Source organism: Vulpes vulpes, chromosome 9 (genome assembly GCF_048418805.1).
Source record: "Vulpes vulpes isolate BD-2025 chromosome 9, VulVul3, whole genome shotgun sequence".
NCBI lineage: Eukaryota > Metazoa > Chordata > Mammalia > Carnivora > Canidae > Vulpes > Vulpes vulpes.
The window spans coordinates 41130698-41152791 of record NC_132788.1 but is presented as its reverse complement, the minus strand read 5'-3'; the positions used below and the strand labels follow the sequence as shown (position 1 = coordinate 41152791).

General features: G+C 34.0%; 1 protein-coding gene across 5 annotated transcripts in view; it reads right to left on the bottom strand.

Moving 5' to 3' along the window:
* The window catches only part of PAN3 (poly(A) specific ribonuclease subunit PAN3), a 132817-nt gene that overhangs the window by 75975 nt on the left and 34748 nt on the right, over positions 1–22094 (bottom strand). For 3 of the 5 annotated variants that reach the window (XM_025996714.2, XM_025996715.2, XM_025996716.2), the window contains exon 5: positions 17053–17214. The exons of the other annotated variants lie outside the window; for them this stretch is intronic. In XM_025996714.2, the coding sequence (XP_025852499.1) occupies positions 17053–17214 (162 nt within the window). The remainder of the gene's footprint in view (positions 1–17052; positions 17215–22094) is intronic. 5 annotated transcript variants of the gene reach the window in all.

The window sequence follows — 22094 nt, the reverse complement described above, 5'->3', positions numbered from 1 at the left end:
GTTTTTTATAAATGGACACCATCCCCCAAAAGTTAGCTATGATCCCTACCTGTACTCTCTAAACAGAAATAGACTAAATCAAGAGTCCTAACATTTAGCTTTAAAAGCCCCGTTGTAATTATTACTATACTTAAAATTAAATAATAATATATCAATGTAGATATCCCACCCAATCAAAATGATAGAGTATTTCCCATCTGGTAGGGTTTTTTGTTTTTGTTTTTTACAAATGAAGTAATTTTCTGATGAGGTTGGTAACTCAGATTTAACACAATTTTATGCTTTTCTACTATTACATGATTCCATGGAAACTGTTATTTTTTTAAAGTAAAATTCAGTATTTAATACTTGGCTGGACTCCACTACAAAGAGAACACTTACATTAGACCACAATAAATGAATCTCATAAATTTAGGGACTAATTAATAGTGCAACCAAATAAAAAGTACAACCATTAAATATGTTTTTTAAATTAGCCCCGGTGGCTCAGCGGTTTAGTGCCGCCTTCGGCCTAGGGACTGATCCTGGAGACCCGGGATCGAGTCCCGCATCGGGCTCCCTGCGTGGAGCCTGCTTCTCCCTCTGCCTGTGTCTCTGCCTCTCTCTCTCTCTGTGTCTCTCATGAATAAATAAATAAAATCTTTAAAAGAGGAAAATGGGAAATTTATATTAAATTATAAAAGAACACCAAATCTTATATAATAGTTCACTGCAAATATGTCAAAAAGGTTTGTAAGAAAAACAACGTTGTTTTAAGGTAACATATGATTGAGAAACCACTAATGTTCCTGAGAATTGTTCAGGTTTTTTAAAAATCACATAATAAATCAATAAAACCCATTGAATACCTTGTGGTACAGATCCTTATAATGAGCTCAACTTGCTTTACTTGTCCTAATATCTTAAGTTGCTATTGGTAATCCCTCTACTCTCTGTATGAAACATGACCTGCTTTTTCTTAACAGTTTTATTTAGGTACAATTGACATATAAATAAACCACACTTACTTAAAATGTAAACTTTGATAACTCTGGTCATAGGTAGACAAGGAAACCATTACCCAAATCAAGATAATGAATATATCCATTATGCCAAAAAGTTGCCACAAGCTTCTTTTAAATCCCTCCCTCCTATTCCTCTCTACTCCCCTACTTTGCTCTTGAGGCAACCACAGATAAGCTTTCTGTCATTATAGATTAATCTGCATTTTCTAGAATTTAATATGAATGAATCTAATATACATATGTATGTGCTGGTTTTTTGCCTAGCTTTTTTCACTTGACAACATTAAGATTCATCCATGTCATTGCCTCTCATCAGTATTTCATTCCTTTTTAACTGATTAATTTTCAATAATATCAATATACCACAACTTACTTTTTCATCTGATGGACAAATGTTGTTTCCAGTTTTTGGCTATTAAAAACAAAGCTGCAAAGAACATTCATGTACAAGTCTTTGTGTGGATATGTTTCATTACTCTTGGAAAAATAGTAGTGAATGGCTTGAATACATGGTATATGATTATATACCCTTTTAAAAAATTGGTAAGCTGTTTTACAAAGTGGCTGTACTATTTGAAATAGTACATATTGAATATGTCTACCAGCACTCTGTGGAGAGATCAAGTTGTTCTATGTACTCAGGGACATGTAGTTTTTGGTCAGACTTTTATATTTTAGAGATTGTAATAGGTCTGTTGTATCTCAATGTGGTTTTACTTTGCATTTCCCAAATGGTTTATTTGCCATTCTGTGTCTTCTATCATAAATGTTCGTTTGTTTTTTTTTTTTTTTACCATTTTGATTGGATGTTTTTTATTGCAGAATTTTGACAGTTTCGCAAAGAAGTCCGTTGTCAGATATGTGATATACATATATTTTCTCTGGGTCTAGGATTTCTTCTCACTGTCTTAACAGTATCTTTCAAAGAACTAAAGTTCTTAAACTAATGAAGTGAAGTTTATAAAATGTTTAAGGGTCATGTATTTGGTGTTGCATCTAAAAAATACTTGCCTAACCAAAGGTCACAGATAGTTTGTTTTCTTCTCTAAGTTTTGTGGTTTCATGTTTTACATGTAGGTCTAAGATCCACTCTGAGTTAATTTATTTTTAAAGTGTGAGGTATGGGTCTAATTTTTTGGCATATATTCGATTATTCCAGCACTGTTTGCTAAACAGATCATTCTTCCTGAACTTAATGGCCTTTGCTACTTTGCTGAAAATCAACTACTTATTTGAGATTACACTAATCTGTAGATCAATTTCGTAAGAATCAACATCTTAAGAATGAGTCTTCAGATCCATGAACATGATGTATGTCTCCATTTATGTAGGTCTTCTTTAATTCCTCTCAGGAAGGTTTCAAAGTTTTTAATGTACAGGTCCTCAGACCTTTGTCAGACTGATCCCTATTTTATATTTGATATTATCATAAATTACATAATTTAAAAAACTTCAATGTATTATTGTTTGTTGCTAGTACACATGTACCAGTTTCCTCGTAACAAACTACCACAAATTTGATTGCTTAGTACAACGGAAATGTATTTAGACTCTTTTTCTAAGTAAGGTAGAATTTACAACTTCCAGGGATTAGGACATGAACTCATCTTTTGGGGGGCCAAATTTGGGCTGCATTTGTTTTTCTTTCTCTAGTTTCTTAAGGTAGAAGCTGAAGTCACTGACCCGAAGAACGCTTCTTCTTTTCTACTATAGACTTTTAGAGCTATAAATCTCCCTCATTATTGTTTTAGCAGCATCACACAACTTTTGACATACCTTCATTTTCATTCAGTCCAGTACACTTTCTACTTTCCCTATTTCTTCTTTGACCCACGTGTAATTTAGAAGTGTGTTATTTGGTTTCCAAATACTTGAAGATTCTCCAAAAACCTTTCCTACTGATTTCTAATTTAATTTCATCGTAGTCTGAGAACATATATATCTGATCTGAATCCTTTTTTAAATGTACTGAAACTTGTTCCATCACCCAGAATTGGTCTTAGTCAATGTTTTATGTGACTTAAAAAGAATATATATTTAGTTGTTTGGGAGCACAGTGTTCCATAAATGTCAAATTGATAGAGTTGTTCAAATCTCCCATATCCTCACTGATTTTGTCTCTTTCTTCTAAATATTGAGAGGGGTATTAAAATCCTATCACTGTTTGTCTACTTCTCCTTGCAATTATATTATTCTTTGTCTCATATATTTTAACCCTGTTATTAGGTACATAAATATTTAAGAATGGTACATCCATGCTCGTAATGAGCTATCCCTTTATCTTTATCAAATATAACTCTCTTTGTTCCTGATAATATTCTCTGCTCTGAAACCTACTTTGTCTGACATGAATATAGCTATCATGGGTATATTATATATACAGTGTATATAAGTGTACTATCTATACAGCTGACCCCTGAATAACATGGGTTTGAATTGTGCAGGTCCACTTACACACAGATTTTTTTGATACGGTACAGTACCTGTAAATGTATTTTCTCTTATATTATTTTTTTCTAGCTTACTTTATTGTATAAATATAGTATATAACACATATAACATGCAAAAATGTGTGTTAATCAAATGTTTATGTTATCAGTACGGTTTTCAGTCAACAACAGACTACTAGTCATTATGTTTTGGGGTAGTCACAAGTTATACAAAGATTTTCAAGTGCATGGGGGGAGTCATCACCCCAACCTCTACATTGTTCAATGGCCAACTATATTATTATACTATATATATACATTATAATACGTGTGTGTGTGTGTGTATACTGTTTGTCTACTTCTTGCAATTATATTGGTCTTTGTCTCATATATTTTAACTCTGTTATTAGGTACATAATTAAGAATGGTACATCCATGCTCTTAATGAGCTATCCCTTTATCCCTTTATATACACATACACACACATTACGTATAGACTGATAATATGCAGTAGTATATTACTATTACTACAACTACTATAATTATACTAACTACATATTATAGTATTCACATTATTGTGTGTGGTATATGATATTAGTAATATACACACAACACGTCTTTTCTGACTAGTGCATGTTATAACTTTAAGCCTATTTTAGTTTTCATGTTCAAAGTGGGTTTTTTGTCAGTTTCATTTGGTTGGATCTTGTTTTTCTTTTTTTTCAAATCCAACTTGAAAATCTCTGCCTACTTATTGGGACATTTAGGCTACTTACACTTAATGTCATTATTAATATGGTTAGATTCAAATCTATCATCTTGCTACTTTTCTATTTGTTCTCTTTGTTCTTTGTTCCCCTTTTCCTTTTTCTGCCGCCTTCTGGGATTAACTGATTTTTAAATTTTCTCTTTATTTCTTCTCTCAGCTTATTAGCTATAACTCTCTGTTGTGTTATTATAGTGGCTGCCTTAGGTTTTAGAATACATATATTTAACTTATCACCAACTATCTTAGTCTGCTACGGTCTTAACAAAATACCATATACTGAGCAGCTTAAACAACAGAAATTTATTTTCTCACAGTTCTAGAAGATGAGAGCCTAAGATCAAGGTGCCAGCAGAGGTGGTTTCGCCTGGGGCCTCTCTCCCTGGCTTGCAGACAGCAATCATCTTGCTATGCTGTCAAGGCAACAGGCCTTTTCTCTGTGCCTGTGCACTGCTGGTATTTCTTTGTCTTCTAAGGACAGTAATCATATTGGATTAGAGCCCCATCCTTATGATCACATTTAACCTTAATTTTTCTTTAATAATATGGTCACATTAAGGATTAGGGCATAAGCAATGAATTTAGGGGGAAACACAACATAGTCCTAACATCAACTATCATCTAGTCTTAAACTATTTCATATATCCTATAGCAAGTTTACAATATTATACTCCCACTTCTCCTCTCCTAGACTCTGTGCTCTAGTCATCACATACTTTAAATCTATTATTACACTATGAACCTTATAAGAAGTTACTATTTTGCTATAAACAAGTATTTTTCAAAGAGACTTAAATAAGGGGAAAGTTTCTTATATTTACTCATGTAGTAACTGTTGTCAGTGCTCTTCATCTCTTTGATAGATCCTGATTTCCATATGCTTTTGTTTTCCTTCTACTTGAAATACTTCCTTTAGTATTTATTGAAGTACACATCTGCTGGTGGTGAATCCTTCAACTCTTGTATGTCTGAAAAAAGTGTTTATTTTTCTTTTTTAAAAAAACTACTTCAAAATAACTTAGGACTCACAAGTAGTCTTTGCATGTCTACTAATTTTTGATTAGATGCCAAATGTTGCTACTTTTATCTTGTTGGGTCTGGGCATTTTTCAGCATTCCTATAAAAATTCCTGACCTTTGTTTTCCATCATGAACTGCTTAAAAAGTGGTCTCTGATCCTTCAGGTCTTGCTTTTAAACTTCATTAGAAAGGGTCAAGGCATCATTTATTATAGACAATAATTTGGTTCCACTACAAGACTTCCCATTACCTTACTAGTGCTTCATAAATCATGATTTTTTTTCCATGTTGTCTGGTGAGAAGGAACTATACTTGGTCTTGTATGAACTCTGAGAGTTATTCCCTGTGATCCCTTCAAGAATTTCTTCTTCCAGCTCATGTAGCCTCCTTACTCATACCTTCTGATCAGTACTCAGCGAAGATTCAAAGGGAACTTTGCAAGTGTCTGCAGTTCCTTCTGTTTATGAACTCTCTTCTCATCAGTACTTTTCCTTGAGACCAAAACCTTCTGTGAACTTCCAGTTTGGTCTCCCCAATTAGAGATCACTAGGCTTCACCTGAGTTCTGACTCCATGTGCCAGGCCTGGAAACTCCCTCCAAGCAGTAAACTAGGCTCACCTTTGTTTCCCGTCTATCAGGGATGGTTGTCCTTCACTGTCTGATATCTAACGTCTTAAAAGTTTTGTAACTATTTCTGGAGAGAAGTCCAACATTCATTTTTCCACTTTGGCCATAAAACAAATCTAGTAGTGATATTTTCAAAACATAAGGTATTCCTAATTTGATCAGTTAATAAAATTTAGCCAATTCCTCATTTTGGTTAGGTCAGACACTAATAAAGAGGTGCTTTGCAACTGTCATTTCAAACAATTTGTGAGCAAATCTATCACCTCCCTATTAAGTTGCTTTTCTTCAAGTTTCATTGTGCTTTCTATATCATCTCTTTTCTAAACAGATAAATTATGTTACAACTAACTATCCTTTTGATAACATAGAAATCTTTGAAGCATCAAATCAGGACATCTATTCTACATCCTAAATATTTCCCAAATTCAACTATTTCTACCTATGTCACTGTCAGTGCATCATCTCTACTCAGTGTTACTGTAACATCATCCCAATGGACCTACTAGACTCCAATTTTGCTCTACTCGAATCTACCTTCTACTTTTCAACCAGGATTAAAGAGAGTAAGAGAGAAAAGCAGGAAAAAAAAGGAAGAGGAGGATAAAAAGGAACAGAAAGTGGGAAGAAAGGAAGAGAAGGGGAAGTTTTGTTTAATAACTTTACTGATGAAATCCAATTAGATTGAACAGATCAAGTCTCCACGTTCTTGACTGAATTAATTTTAAAAAACAGGATATGAAATGTTATTAATCTTAGCCTTATCTACTTTTTTCTAAAACCTACTCCAATCTACCATCATCACTACTATTCTTTCTTCTTTAGAGTTAACAGAAAAGCCCAGTTAGGACTAATTTAAAAGATTTATGTCCAAGGGGTGTGTGTCTGTCAGTCTGTCTCTTTGCCTGCCTGCCTGCCTTCTGGCAAGGGCAAAGACCAGTGAATTATTTAGGTAGGTAAAAGAGGGGATACTGATAATGAGAGAGAAAGGCAGGAATTGGCAAGTATTTTGCCTTGATAAAATGATCTACAAAGGCATGAAAAGATGAGACCCAAGGACATAAAGAACAGCCCTACTCAGAGCTATTTTTATCAGTCTTCAGTGTTCATTAGTAATATAGAATAAAGAGGAACAGGGTGAGATGGAAAGGAGAAGTCAAAGGGCTAACAGACCCTCCAAGTTCACATTTCTACAAGATTTTTTTTTAATTTAATGGGTTGTTATTTCCCCTTATTTCAAACATATCCAAATATGGTCAATTTAAAATTTATTATCAAAATATACTCCACTTCTGGATTATTCAGAAACTGACCTGTTTAAACCTTTTAAGTTAAAATTTCACCTTTTAAGTTAAAAGTTAACATCTAAAATACTACTTTCAAAATTTCACCTTTTAAGTTAAAAGTTAACATCTAAAATACTACTACTACTACTACTACTACTACTACTACTACTACTACTGTGAAATTAGTCTAGTATCTTAATTTAAAATTTTTCTAAAGCAATTTGGGTCCTCTGATAAATATTCCAGGAGGAAATATGATTTCTAAATAAAATAGAGTCAAATTGGTGAAGATCGTTGAAGAAAGTTGATTACTAATGCTTCCAAGAGATGCACTTCAGTATTGTTTTAAACTGAAGTTCTCCTGTTTATAATTTGAATATCTTTAAAGTAGTATCAGTACATCAGAACCTACAAGTGAAAATCAATTAGTAATAAGCTTCATATTATGATAGAGTTAAACAGAAAAATCTTCGTAAGCTCAGTAAAAGTAATTATATGTAACAGCTTAAAACAAAACAAACAAAAATACTCATAAGTCCATCCTTTACAAAGTGTGTCAGAAATAGCTAATAGCCTAAACACTATTCCTGAGAACGGCTTGATAATATGTATCAAAATTAAAAATAAGCATAGCCTCGTACTGCCACACCTAGGAATTAGAGCTAAGGAGAAAATCATATATGTAGAAAAAAATTAAATTTTGCACATAACTTTTTAATTTATGATTTTTTTTTAAACGGAAGTAACTAAAATACCTCTCAGTAGGGATTTAAGTCATGTGGATTTTGGTACCCATAATAGCAAGTAGCCATTAAAACTCATGTGAATTGATATATTTTTATTTACCATGGAAGTGAGTAAAAATAAAATAAAATTTGGGCTACAATAAAGCAATTATATTAAATACCTATTTCTAGAAAATGATTTATTCTTATGCATAAGAGAAAAGGAAGGACGGGAAAGAGGGAAAATGTGTGTTGCATATGTGCCCATGTATATAAAAGGATGCTAACTAAAGATGCTCACTAAAATGTTACAAGAGATGTTATCTTTGAGTGGTGAGGAAACTGGTGACATTTTTGCTTCCTTCTTTGTACTTCTCTATTGTATCTGGATTTTTTTTCCATAAGTATATATAATTTTTACAAAAAAGTTGTAAGAAAGTTTAAGATTTGCTAATCATAAAGCCACTTACACAGTTTCCTTTTCTTTGCATATCACCATCACTGAACAGCAGGTGTACACAAGAATTCATGTAAAATATGCAATATTTAAATTGAGACTAATAGAATCAATGTATATAAAGAAGCAAAAATCTGTTATGGAAGACAGAAGACATTTTCAAACAAAAATAGGTGAACTACTCCTCTTCCACTTGAAAGTTATTTATAGGTCACAAGTCCCCCCAAAACAGTAATCATTAATGGTCACGGAGGCATTATCTCCTAGCTCATTCTCAATATTGCTCTACCTATTTATGTCAAGTATCCAGAGAAAGCTTAAGAAAAAATTACTCTCCCTAAAAAGAGTAAAAATATCCATTTAGGTGAGTTAATGAGTAGGACAGGAGAATGAGACCATCACAGCATTCCAGAGACAAGAATTATTATATAGCTATTCTCTATATCTATGCACAGTTTCTACCCATAGCTATATAATAGTAAAACCTATTTGACCCATTGTATAGTGAGAGATTTATTTTTATTTTTATTTTTTAAATATTCTACTGACATTTTTTTAAAGATTTTATTTATTTACTCATGAGACACAGAGAGAGAGAGAGAGGCAGAGACACAGGCAGAGGGAGAAGCAGGCTCCATGTGGGGAGCCTGATGTGGGACTCGATCCCAGGTCTCCAGGATCAGGCCCTGGGCTGAAGGTGGTGCTAAACCGCTGAGCCACCCAGGCTGCCCCAAGAGAGATTTATTTAGAGGCATTCTCTCTAACCAAGAACTCTGTCATATTCAGTCACAAGACTCAATATAAACTAAGCTTTTTCAAACATATTTCCATAATGATATTTTTTGTCATGAAACTGTACCCAAAAAAGTTTTAAGAGAATGCACAAAGCATTAAATTTCAGGGCTACCGTCAGGTCAAATATTCTTATTGCCAGATAATCACTAATGAAGGTTCATTCATTCAATTATATGAATAGCTAATACATAGAAGTACAGTGCCCTGTACTAGGCACTGTAGAAAAGAAAAATCTATAAAACATAGGCACTGTATTCTAGAAGCTCAAAGACTGGCATTTCACAGGTATAATGTACCCTGAACCTAATTCCACAATCCCAAGAGCTCAGAACATTCACACATGTGAATGAAATATTAAGTATATACAATGTTAAGAAAAAAAAAATAAAAGTTAAGACTAGAAGCAGGAAACCAGATAATAACAGTCTTACAGTAACAATCCAGATAAGAAATGAAGGTGGACCTAAACTATAACTCAGTAATATTAAAAGTGAAGACAATTTCAAAGTAGCCCAATCAACAGACCCTAATGGCTGAATGATGTGACAGATAAGGAAGATGGAAGCGGCAAGAAAAACTCACAAGTCACACAACTGGGTGATATCAATAACCAACACAGCAGGCATAAAGTTGTAGGCAATGTGTGTGAATAAAACAGATTAAAAGGAAAAGATGTGATGTTCGTTTGAGACATAATGAATTTTCAAAATCTTATGCCATATAGATGAAGATGTTCTGAAGAAGCTAGTACTTAGAGTGAGAGCAAAGGACTGAGAGGATAAAAAAATATATGTGAAAGTCAACTATGAATAGGGAGTAGCTGAAGTAATAAAGATCTGCTGAGACCCCTGAGGGGCACAGTGTGGAGTAACTAATAGGGTGAAAGAAAGAGCTTGGGAGAGGTTCCTGAGGGCAAGGCAACAGACTAAAGTCCTCAAAAAGAGACTAATGAAGAAAAGTCTAAGAGCTAAGTTCAAAGAAAGGAATGGTAAAAAATGTCAAAAGCAGCAGAGACCGTGTAAGAACAGATACTTTTGGTAGTCAGGTAACCTTATCAGAAAAAGTTTCAACAGATTGGTGAAAGTGAATGGCAAAACACTGGGAATTGAGGGTGAATTAAAGGTAAAAAAGTAGCAACCATAAGTAGGAAGTGTTTCTCAAATTTTATCACCATTTCCCAAACATATTGACTCTAGAACATTTCCTCAGGCAGCATTCCTTACTCCTGGAGCCCCAGAGCAAAAGAAACTTAAACATGGCATGTTCACAAGCTAGGAGGAAGAAATCATTATTGAGAGAGATATTGCCTAAAACTGTAAAGGGATAAATAATAGAATTGTTAGAGGGAATAAAGGTCAGGCTCTGAAACATACAGTAAAGGAACACCTCTTTGTCTGAGACAGGAGGAAACACAGGAAGAAACAGCATGAACAAAAATGCTGTCCACAGGTCAAAAGCTACCACATTCTCATGAACTTTTTCCCTCCTGTGAAGTACATAAGTCGTTTACTCAAAAGTCACAGAGAAGGGATGAGTAGGTTTGAACAGAGTGCTAAAGGCTTAGAATAGCAGCTATAAAAAAGAAAAGAAGTGATTTGGGGTCAGAAAGTAGTACATACATACTAATGCCATTATAGCTGCACCAAGAGTTCTAGAACTCTTCAAAGTCCTGAGGAACACTGAGTTTAAGGTTTAAGCTTCAACCTTATGAAATTCCAATGCATTCCATCTAAGTCCAAACAATCCCATCTCCTAGGGCCTAAAGTCTAGAAATCACCTGAAATAACACTAAGCTCAGCAAGTAGCTAAAGATTGAGGTATATCCAGTGAGTTTCCAAAACCTCCCTGGGATATTAACAACCAACTAGAATTCACAGGAGAATTTGTAGGCCAAAAGATCTTAATGTGAGCATTCTTCTAATTGAATGCTTCTTATAAGAAATGCCATTTAATCAGACGAAAGGAGGGCTAATGCCATCAAAAGAGATGTTGACAAGTATGAATCTCCTAATACAGTCAATAGTTCAAACCGTTCTCATTTATTTACATCACTCTGGGGGTAAGCTAAAACAACACTAACACTAATAATTTATGATCTATAACCCATTATTTCCCAAAAGTCTGAGACCAAATGAATATGGTTTTATTTAACACGTCATTACTTTTAGGTAAATCTTAACTTGCAATATCCTGAGAAGTTAACAAAGCCATGCACTTCCCATCCTTTTTATTCCAGTTGACACCCAATTCTTTTTTTTTTTTTTTTTAAGACTTACTTATTTGAGAGAGAGAAAGAAAGAAAGCATGCACATGCAGGGGAAGGAACAGAGGGAGAGAGAGAAACTTCAAGCAGACTTTGCTGAGTGCATAGTCCAACCCAAGATTCATTGCCACAACCCCGAAATCACAACTCCAGGTAAAATCAAGAACTGGACCCTTAACTGAGCCACCGAGGAGCCCCTTAACACCTAATTCTTAGGGGAAAGATGGGAACACAGTTATCTCTTTAAAAAAATAAAATAAATAAAGCATTTTTAAACTAATCTTTAAAAATATTCATGAGAGGGGATCCCTGGGTGGCGCAGCGGTTTAGCGCCTGCCTTTGGCCCAGGGCGCAATCCTGGAGACCCGGGATCGAGTCCCATGTCGGGCTCCCAGTGCATGGAGCCTGTTTCTCCCTCTGCCTATGTCTCTGCCTCTCTCTCTGTGTGTGTGTGTGACTATCATAAATAAATAAAAATTTTAAAAAAATATTCATGAGAGTTAGCATTAAAATGTGAGCCCCTAAAAGACAATTAATGTCACTGCCTCATTCTATACACACACTATCTATACACCATGTTGTCATGTATATCTGAATATAACTGATAGTACCCTAAATAAATATAAACAAAGACCAATTTTGGAGTGATAAAGTGAAACTGAAAGAATGGAAATTTAATATCTACTATGTGCTTGGAAATCTGAATCCTCACAATTCTGTAAGTGATAAAATATTTCAATCCTAAACAATGGTATTTGAACTACATAATAAAACCAAATTAAAAAATTGGATATTGACATAGAAATTGGTCAGGCAGAGGAATGGGTAAACATCCTAGGTAAAGACTGAGGAAGATAAAAGGGAATTTACACTTAGGTAAAATAAAGTATTGCTCAGGTGACCTTCCAGCTACCATCTGTTTGGTGTCTGGGCTAAGATCATGAGAAAATTACAAAATGGAGCAGCCCTGTAACTTAACAACAGTGTCAAGAAGTAATTAAGACTCCTACCAGGCTCAGAAGATTGGAAAATATCAAGAATACTTGGGCAATGTTAAACTCTGAGTTTTAAAAAAATGTAAGATTCTCTAACATTTCAAAAGAAATCACTACCCTCTATTCTAAATCAGTTGTGATAATAAAACTAAGCAATAGTAATATGGTGGCTATAATCCCAGAACCTATGATAAAAATTTTTAAATATATAAAAGTATTAGAATAAATTACCACAAATTACATATATTGCCTAATAAAAGGAAATTAAACAGTAACATTTGGAGACAAGATACATTGAGGGTACAAAAAGAGAATAAATACATGCTCAGTCTCAAATATTTACAATCCAATGAGAAAAGGCAAACAGTTAAAGAAACTTAATATAAAACAATGAGAAATAACTCTTTAAACAACACCAAGTATTATAGAAACAATAAAAAGAAATTCAGGTGTTTAAGCAAGTATTCAGAGAAGGCAGTATATGAGTTAACTCTTGAAGGAAAAAGAAGATATTTTTTTCAGGCTTAGTTAACAATAGTACAGATGTACTAATAGACAGAGAATGGACAATGTATTTCATATTATATGAAGTATGAAAAATTCCATCTGATTAGAATTTAGTATGTATGGATCATTAAAGAAAGATAGCCCTACATTAAGTAAAACAGATCCCAAGGAGATTTAAGAAAAATTATTCAGAAGATACCTTTAGGGTATAAACTATGTCAGTAATGTTAAAAAAGGAAAGAAGATGATATTGCAGAATTTTACAAAGATTAGAGACAGTCAACATAATAAGAAAATCTCAGATTAAGAATTAAATAGACCTGGGCTAGAATCCTAGCTCTATCACTTATTAACAGTAAGATCTGGGGCACCTGGCTGGCTCAGTCAGTAAAGCATGTGACTCTTGATCTTAGCGTTATGAGTTTGAGCTCCACAATGGGTAGAGATTACTTAAAAAATAAAATCTTAGGGACGTATGGGTGGCTCAGTGGTTGAGGTCTGCCTTTGGCTCAGGGCGTGATCTCAGAGCTCCAGGATCGAGTCCCATATTGGGCTCCCTACATGGAGCCTGCTTCTCCCTCTGCCTGTGTCTCTGCCTCTCTCTTTCTGTCTCTCTCTTGAATAAATAAATAAAATCTTAAAAAATAAAATCTTAAAAAAATAAGGTTTTTCTAAATTGCAACTTACAATTTTTGTCAAATGGATATAACATGTATTATTGTGGCAAAGCCTTAATATGATGACAAATAAATTGTCCAATGTACTGTCTTTCAATTAACAGTCAGACTTTAATAGTTTCTTTCTTATGATAAATGGTAGAATGTGAGAGAGGATAGGAGAGAAGTAAGATATGTAGCCTTAGTGACTGGACTGGGAAGATGGTAAAGTCATTAACTAAAAATGAACTACAAAAGAAACAGATTTGGAGGACAGAAAAATGCATGAGTTTAGACATACCAAATCTGCAGTGTTAATGGGATACATATCTACATGCAAAGATATCAGAAAGTATAAAAAATCTTGAGTCTTGAACTCAGAAGACCGTTCTAACAAGTAACATTTTAGGTCTTAGGCATACAAGGGAAAGCAAAGAATGAGTGAGCCAAGACCAGGAGCTCACAAGGAGCCAGGGGTAAAACAAAGAGTCAAGATTGCAAAAAGGAATGAGTTTCAAAAATAGTGAGGTAGCCATAAGTTTTAAGTACTGGATGAAACTGCTTCATTTGGTAATTAAGGAGATCTCTGACAAACTGAGATCAATTTCAGCAAAATTTTGATGACGTCAAACTGCAGACACTGAAGGAATAAATGGGTGGTAAAGAAATCAGAGAAAAGAACAGAATCTATTCCAAGGGTCTTCAAATGGGAACTCCACATAGTAATGGAGACCTGATGGACATTAACAATATTTCAAAGAGACATCTGAAAAATAAATTTAGCTTTTACCACACTACGAAAAACTAAGGAAAATAGTAAGTATCTTTAATTCTCTAGTTAGCATATTATATATATATATACATATATATATAGACACACATATGTATACTTGTATGTATGTATTGAATGAAAGCATGAATCACTGTTTTACAAGTGTGGTAAACAGGATCTCTCTTATCAGGAGATTCTTGATGGAAAATAAATAAAAAGATTATTAAGTACTAAAAGATGGGGGGGATCATAGAGCTCTTGTAAGAAATCCAACACTGAAGAGAATAAATGCAATTACGAATGATTCAGGTGTAAACCTTAAGAGAAAGTTTCTGTTGTTATTTCTGGTTTAAGAGTTTTGTTGGTTGGTTTATCTTTTGTCTTCAGAAGTAGAAAAACTTGTTTTTCTGTGTTAGGTTGAGACTAAGAAATCACTGTGAAGAAATGTTTCCAGTTCCAGAAAGAAAGGTAATTAAAGATGACTGAGAACTGGATGGAATCAGGAGGAAAAAGGACCAACCTTATGAGTCCTGTAGTTATGCATGAGTTACAATCCACGAATAGTTTCATAGAGGTAAAGAGAATTTAAAGTCTGACAAACAAGGGTTAATTAAGAAGCCTGCTCCTCTACTGACCACTATTTAACCTTAACCTTCCCTAACTTCTCTGAAGATGTTTCTTCATTTAACAATAACATTTGTCTCATCAGCTATCAGGAAAACCAAAAGAAACAATATATGTAAAGAGCTTAGCACAGTGCCTGACACAAAGTAAGCATTTAAGAAACAGAGCAATAATTACTAAAAATAAAATAAAAACATTTCTCTGACCTTAGGATTGAAAAGACCTAAGATTTAAAGGAAAGGAAACAAATGAAACAGGAAAGATAATGTATCTGGATACTCAACTTTTATTGTGTAAATTTTTTATGTGAACAAATTTGTTAAAAAGTATCATACAAAACTAAAAAAAAAAAAAAGGTAAAGAATGGATTCACATAAATAAGTTTTCTTACAGAACAAAAAGATAAAAGCCCCAGTAAAAAAACAAAACAAAACAAAAGGTACTGACATCCTTCTTGCTCTGCATAAACAATATCAGGTACCCAGTTTAGGAATCCACAAATATAGTAAAAAGTATTTTTCAAAACTTCAACATGACTGATTATTATGAGGTGTATTGTCCTTCCAATTTCCAACCAAGATACTAAGGCACGCCTCACGTCCTTAAAGGAAAAAAACTATTTGAAGCATAAAATAGTAGTAGTTGAAATATGAGATTCTGATAACACAAATTCAATCTTTCGCACATTGACAAGTTTATCTGTTATAACTACTGTTTTAATTAAAAATAAAACATAATTCTAGCATATATTCTTACAGTAACCTAACAATTTTTCAAGGTGTGCTAAAAAGAGGTGCCTCAAAATTTGTCACTAGGATAAGACGGGCAGTTGTGGAAAGGTCAAGAGGCTATACCCGTGCATTTATCAGTGTTTTATTCCACAGCCTCCAAGCTGTCCAAGTTCCATTTGTATCTGTTCTTATAGTTAGGGTCCAATTTATTCTCAGACTTTCTTTTTAAAACTGAGAAGTAATTCTAACAATCCACATCAAATCTATCTCCTACCAATCTAAAAAGACAAAAATCCAGTGAACTATATTGCTTTTTTCAAAACTTTCCAATGAAATTTTAAGTGTATGATTATGGGAACTCTCCCCCCGCCCCAACGTTTTCCTTACCTTTAGAAAATACTACAAAAATTTCCTTTGGGGCAGATACTATGTTTTGCAATATTTTTGGAGTTAACTCTTATTTCTGTGCCCAAGGCAATATAGATATTGCTATGGTATTAATACTGAAAAGACCAAATATTATGGAACCCCTTCATAACACAGTGACAGAAATAAAGCCGAGTTGTTAACTTTGTTATATCTTTTCTGTGTGTGGGATTATAGACTTTTGGCTAGCAATGTATTAAAAATACCCATGTATACAGAAAGTTTGGGAAGAAAGATATTCTACTTCCACCAAAACTTAAATTTGGATTAAAAGATTTATATATTTAAAAAAAAAGATTTATATTATACCATTACCAACTTTTTAAAAATTAGAATAATTATAATCTAAATTAAAATTAAATATAATTCAAGTTATTTCACAAGTACTTCAGAATCTTATTCAAAAGCTAGTTCTTGGGTTATAAAATCCATTTTCATTATTCAGTACTAAGAGTCAAGACTGAAATGTACCTGCTTTAATTCTGTGATGGCATCTATTGGTTTTAAAGCCAACACTTAACTAGTTTGTTTATATACAATTTTTATTTAGTAGTAAAAATGTACAAAAAGTAAATATATGAAGCTTCTTGTTAATCAGAAGGCAAATAACTGAGGTTTTCTACAATAAATTTTATAACGATTTTTGAATATAGTACCCTGAATAACTGTGTGTATTAAAAATAAGTGAACTTAAAACTGTTAACAAAATCCAAAAGGGGAAAGCTAAATTTAATAAAAGAATAGGAAAGTATACTACAAGCAGATAAAGCTCAAAAAATCACCAAACGAAATCATTTAGGTGGTTAGTGGGCCACTAACCTTCCTTTGATTTGGGGGGGAAAAAAAAGAGAATCACCTAAGGATACCTAAGAATGCAACTAAGCCATCCAATCTCACACCCACCACCCCACACAGACACAGAAAGCAGCCAAGATATTCACTTTCAAAAAATGTCTAATAAAATTATTTTTACCTGTAAATTGTTTTCTGTGACTCTGTTCCACCAAACCATATTGATGGGTACTCCTGATTTACACCTGTCAGCAAGGCAGCCAATAGGGTTCTTTGCTTTTCGTGCCTTTGATCCCATCGGAACTAGCCTCTCCTCCAGCATCCCCAGGCGATACTTCCTTGGCTAGGAAAAAGAAGGAAAGAAACCAGCCACTCCTAACATCCCCCACACTAATCTAAACTAACATAACTGACATAGATGATATCAAGAATGGTGGAATAGGAAACAAGAAAAATTTCTAAGACACTTCTTCTAATGTCCTTATAACCACCCATCATTTCCCACCCCCACCCTCAATACACACCTCCAAAATTAACCCACAGTCCTAACAGGCTGAACAACATATTGATATAAAGCAACAGATGTTTTAGAAGTATACATTATAATTCGATTTTATAAAACCTTAAATGAATAGAAAATTTATCAGCAAAGTTAAATGCTTTGCAAAATTTTTTCTACTGGCACTTACCTATTCTCACTGCAATATGAAGAAATGCTTCAAGGGCACCAAATACAGGTAAACAAATTCTCCAAACTATACCTTTTTCTGCTCCCCATTTTGCTACCTTTTTTCCTACTGAGGAACTACCTCCACTTAAAAGCAGCAGCTAATTCCTAAGGAATTAATTTTTTAAATTTTTTTAATTCTCTGCACATTAGGTGAAAGTACAAGTCATTGTGTCTTAAAATGGGCATTCAACTTAAGGTACTCAATGATATAATCCCAAAATTTTTTTTAAAATTACACAAATGTCATGGGTCTTATGAGTATCAGTAATGTAAACAGATTGATACTGAATAGCTTTTCCAATAAAAGCATACAGTCACTGGCAAACATTTTTAAAAAGTTAGTAAACAATCTTAATAGCGATTGGCAGGGTTTTTTTATATGTGAAAGTTAACGGTAGTTTCCACCATTTTACCTTTCCTATTTATAGCAAATTTGCACTAAATTACATCTTTTATGGGAACTTATATATATATTTCCCTTTAAGGAATGATCATTCTTGGGAAGGTTAACAAATTGAAGACCTGAAATATGAAAATCTATGTTTACTCACTGTTCTGTTCATGTCTGCTAAAAATAGCTAAAATTAACTTTCTTCAGAAAAAGTGTCATTAGCCAGACAAATATATAAAATATAACTTTGGCCAATAGAGACAACCAACTTGAAGAAAACACTTCATTTCTAAATTTCAAAATGACCTTGCAAATAATGCCTATGGAAATTATACTATACAAATTAGATTCTAACTACAGAAATGGGCCTCTACTAGTAATCTTTAAGGGGAAAAAAATTAAACTTGCATAAGAAAGGCAACTAAACTACCTACCAACCCAATTATTATAGCAGTGGATAAATTTCAAGAGACTAAAATATTTCCACCTCTATGCAATCTTGCACCAACTCAATTACTCTCTGTCTATGTGACAAGCAACTTTTGTGGATGAGAATAAAAATGCACCCATCAGAACAATATTACAAACAAAATAATTTTAAAATAAGTTATTTCTGGTAATATAGCTCACAACTATAAGATTTTGATATACAGCAAAACTACTATACCTTAATTAAACTTTCACTAATTTAAATTTCTATTTTAGAAAATGTCTGGGCTAAAGACTATCCTAACTATCAGAAAAGTTCAATACATCGAAGAATATTTATTTAACAATAACAAAATAACAACCTGTCAAATAGGATTACTACAAGGGTACCTCAATTCTAGTCATATATTTGAAAGCAAGAAAATTGATTAAAATGTTCTTCTGTTTACTCGAATCCATCACAAATGCAGACTTGCTTTTGAGCTGATTATTACAATTAGCACAATTTATTTTCTTATAGCTGTGTACTAAATAATGTAGAAAAAGGCATTTAAATAAATCCAATGTAGCATTCTCCCTCTCAACAGCTCTCATTACATGTTTCTTATCTTTTCCAAAGAGGAATTCATCACTCTTCTCTCCACCCCAACCTTCAAATACCTAAAATTAGCCTAAGGCCTTTCCTCTTAAGTGGAAGAAATGCCCAAACATGTACCATTACAGACTTAACTTTCTTCAATAAATAGCCAGAGATTAAAATCTAATCTGAAAGTACAGCCTTCTATGTGATACTGAACGAAAAGACCTAAGGTATCAATACCATTGAAATTACCATCATAAGCAACAGAAAATAAAATGACATCTGAAAAGGGGTAAGAGCACGAAGGTAAGGCAAAAAGATTACATATAGAAGTCTCACTGCACAGGACATAAATTATAGTAAAATCTCATCTGTAAATTAATTTCCAAATTACTTTAGCTATTATTTATCCCTTGAAGAAAAAAAATGTATGTTCAACTAAACATCTAAGAGACTACTTTGTATCAGGAACTATTCTGAATATGTGAAATACAATGATGAATGACATATACATCTTTTCCTCAAAGAGGATAGAATGTAGTAGGAAACCAAGTTCTGCAAACAGAACATACTCATGATATAATAAATGCATACATAATTAAAGTACCAATAGGGCAGAGAAGGTGATTACAATTCTAAAGGAGTAAGTGTGCCTAGATGGAGAGAGAAAGAGGGGAGATGGAGGGAGAGGAAAAACATGTATGTAGAGGAATGCAGGCAATGGTGTTATATGAAAACCACAAGTATTCAGTCTACCTTTTGTAGAGGGCTAACCTTAAAGAGCAAAAGATGAGGCTTCAAATCAATGAAAAAAATAGTTCTATATCTAGACTTCACTCCATGGGCAATGAGGGAATTCCTGAAAGCTTCGAAATGAAAATCAAAGTGAAAACAGGCAGACAAATTCACAGGACTCTGACAGTAACCCAGGTTAGTGTTTCTCAACCTCAGCACTAGAAACTTTGGATAATTCTTTGTTGTAGAGGCAGTCCTGTGCACTGTAGCATATTTTGGCAGCATCCTGGCCTTTAACCTCTAGATGCTAGTAGCACCACAGTTCCAGATGTGACAACCAAATGTGTCTTCCATGTCACAGGGAGACACAACTGCCTCCATTTAAGAATCACTGGTGTAGGTGAAGGATGTGAAATGAAGGGGGCTGAAATGGGAATAGAACTAATAAGGCGTTGGGGAGAGAACTGCTAGATTAAAAACTAGAGGTGACTGAAAAATGGGGGCTAAGGAAACTGGAGAAGTCAAACAGAAGATAAGGAAATAAAAGAGAAAAACAAAATTTTATGGAAAATGTTTATTAAGCCCTAAAGTTATTACCCTAAAACGCTGAGATGTTATGGTCCAAACCCCTCTACTACTCCAAGGCAAACAAAAGCAAAAGCCCTCTTCCCTTTTCCTTAGCTTCCAGTAAGCCTTTCCTAGACCAATCTTGAGAATGTGATAGTTAAAACAAAACAAAATAAAACAAAAATACAGATATGTCCCTTTATTGATCCTCCATTCCTGATAGCCTTTCCCATCCATGTATTTCTACTTATGGAATGGAAGCATTTGTAAATGTTCTGTCCTACTGGTAAATAACCAGCTAGTTATTTAATCCCTTCTAGTCAAACAACTTTTACTTTAAGTCTCAAGATTTATTACAAGAGTGAATATCATTCTTCACAAAATCTAAATAAACAGTACAATAAGACAGTAGCTGAAAATAGTTTTACTCTTTACATTGAGCATTAAAAAAAAAAACAGGTTTGTACAAGCCTAAAGTATTCAAGGATCCTTTTGTATGCAAACTCTAATGAACCTATGAATCTTCTGGAGATGTTATTAAAATAAAGATTCTAGGGATGCCTGGGTGGCTCAGTGGTTGAGCATGTGCCTTGGGCTCAGGGTGTGATCCTGGAGTCCCGGGATCAAGTCCCACATCAGGCTCCCTGCATGGATGGAGCCTGCTTCTCCCTCTGCTTGTGTGCCTCCCTCTCTCTCTCTCTCTCTCTCTCTCTCTCTCTCTTTCTGTGTGTCTCTCACAAATAAATAAAATCTTAAAAAAGAAAAAAAAAAGATTCTGATTCAGTAGGCCTAGAGTGAAGCCTGAGACTCTGCATTTCTAAAAGGCTCCCAAGACTGCTAGTACTGCTGATCTGGTGACCACACTTTGAGTAGTCAAGTTCTAGAAAATGTCACAGAAAAGATCTAGGTAAGAAACAACTACTGGTCCAGACAGAAACTGAAGCCACCCCCTGAAATAGAGACAGAAGTTCAATAGTTCAACGTCCAAACTCTTGTAAAGCTTGACCTCGATACTTAGAGCCTTTAAGACCATTATTCATATAGCCCCCAGAACCCTGGCTCCTCAAAATAGCTTACCCTGGTTCATAAAAGCCCTTTCCAATGGTTTAGATCTAAAGGAAATCCACCTTCATTCCTTACAATTGAGGTGAGTCTCTATGTCTGAAGAAAGAATGGTAAAAGCTAATTTTTAGGACTGTTTGAGTTCGAAAGCCTAAAAGTACACACTTTTTTTTTTTTTAATTCAATCAACATTTCAGCATATGACTCTATGACCTTCTTCCTAGAAATACAAAAAAAGCTAAGATCTATTCTCTTCCTCCAAAAGTTCACAGTTTAGCCAAAGAAAAACCTATAAATGCCACACTTGTATAGTAAATGTAGTTAAAGCTATCAAGCAACAGACCAGTTTTTCAGTGCACAATTCTTTTGGTACAACTGCAAAACAACAATGCTTCTTAATACCAGCCATATGTTGTTTTATGTCATTATCTAATCAGTAATAAATTAGAAAACAAACTGTTACCCTAGTACAAAAAGTTTCCAATACTCTGAATTTTAAAAATCCCTTCTGAACATCAAAAATTGTGCTTTCACCTTTTATGTTCTGAAACAATGAATAATTTAAAGCTGCCATGATGGCTTAGCAGTTTAGCGCCGCCCTCAGCCCAGGGCGTGATCCTGGAGACCTGGGATCAAGTTCCACGTCAGGCTCCCTGCATAGAGCCTGTTTCTCCCTTTGCCTGTGTGTGTGTGTGTGTGTGTGTGTGTGTCTGTGTGTGTCTGTGTCTC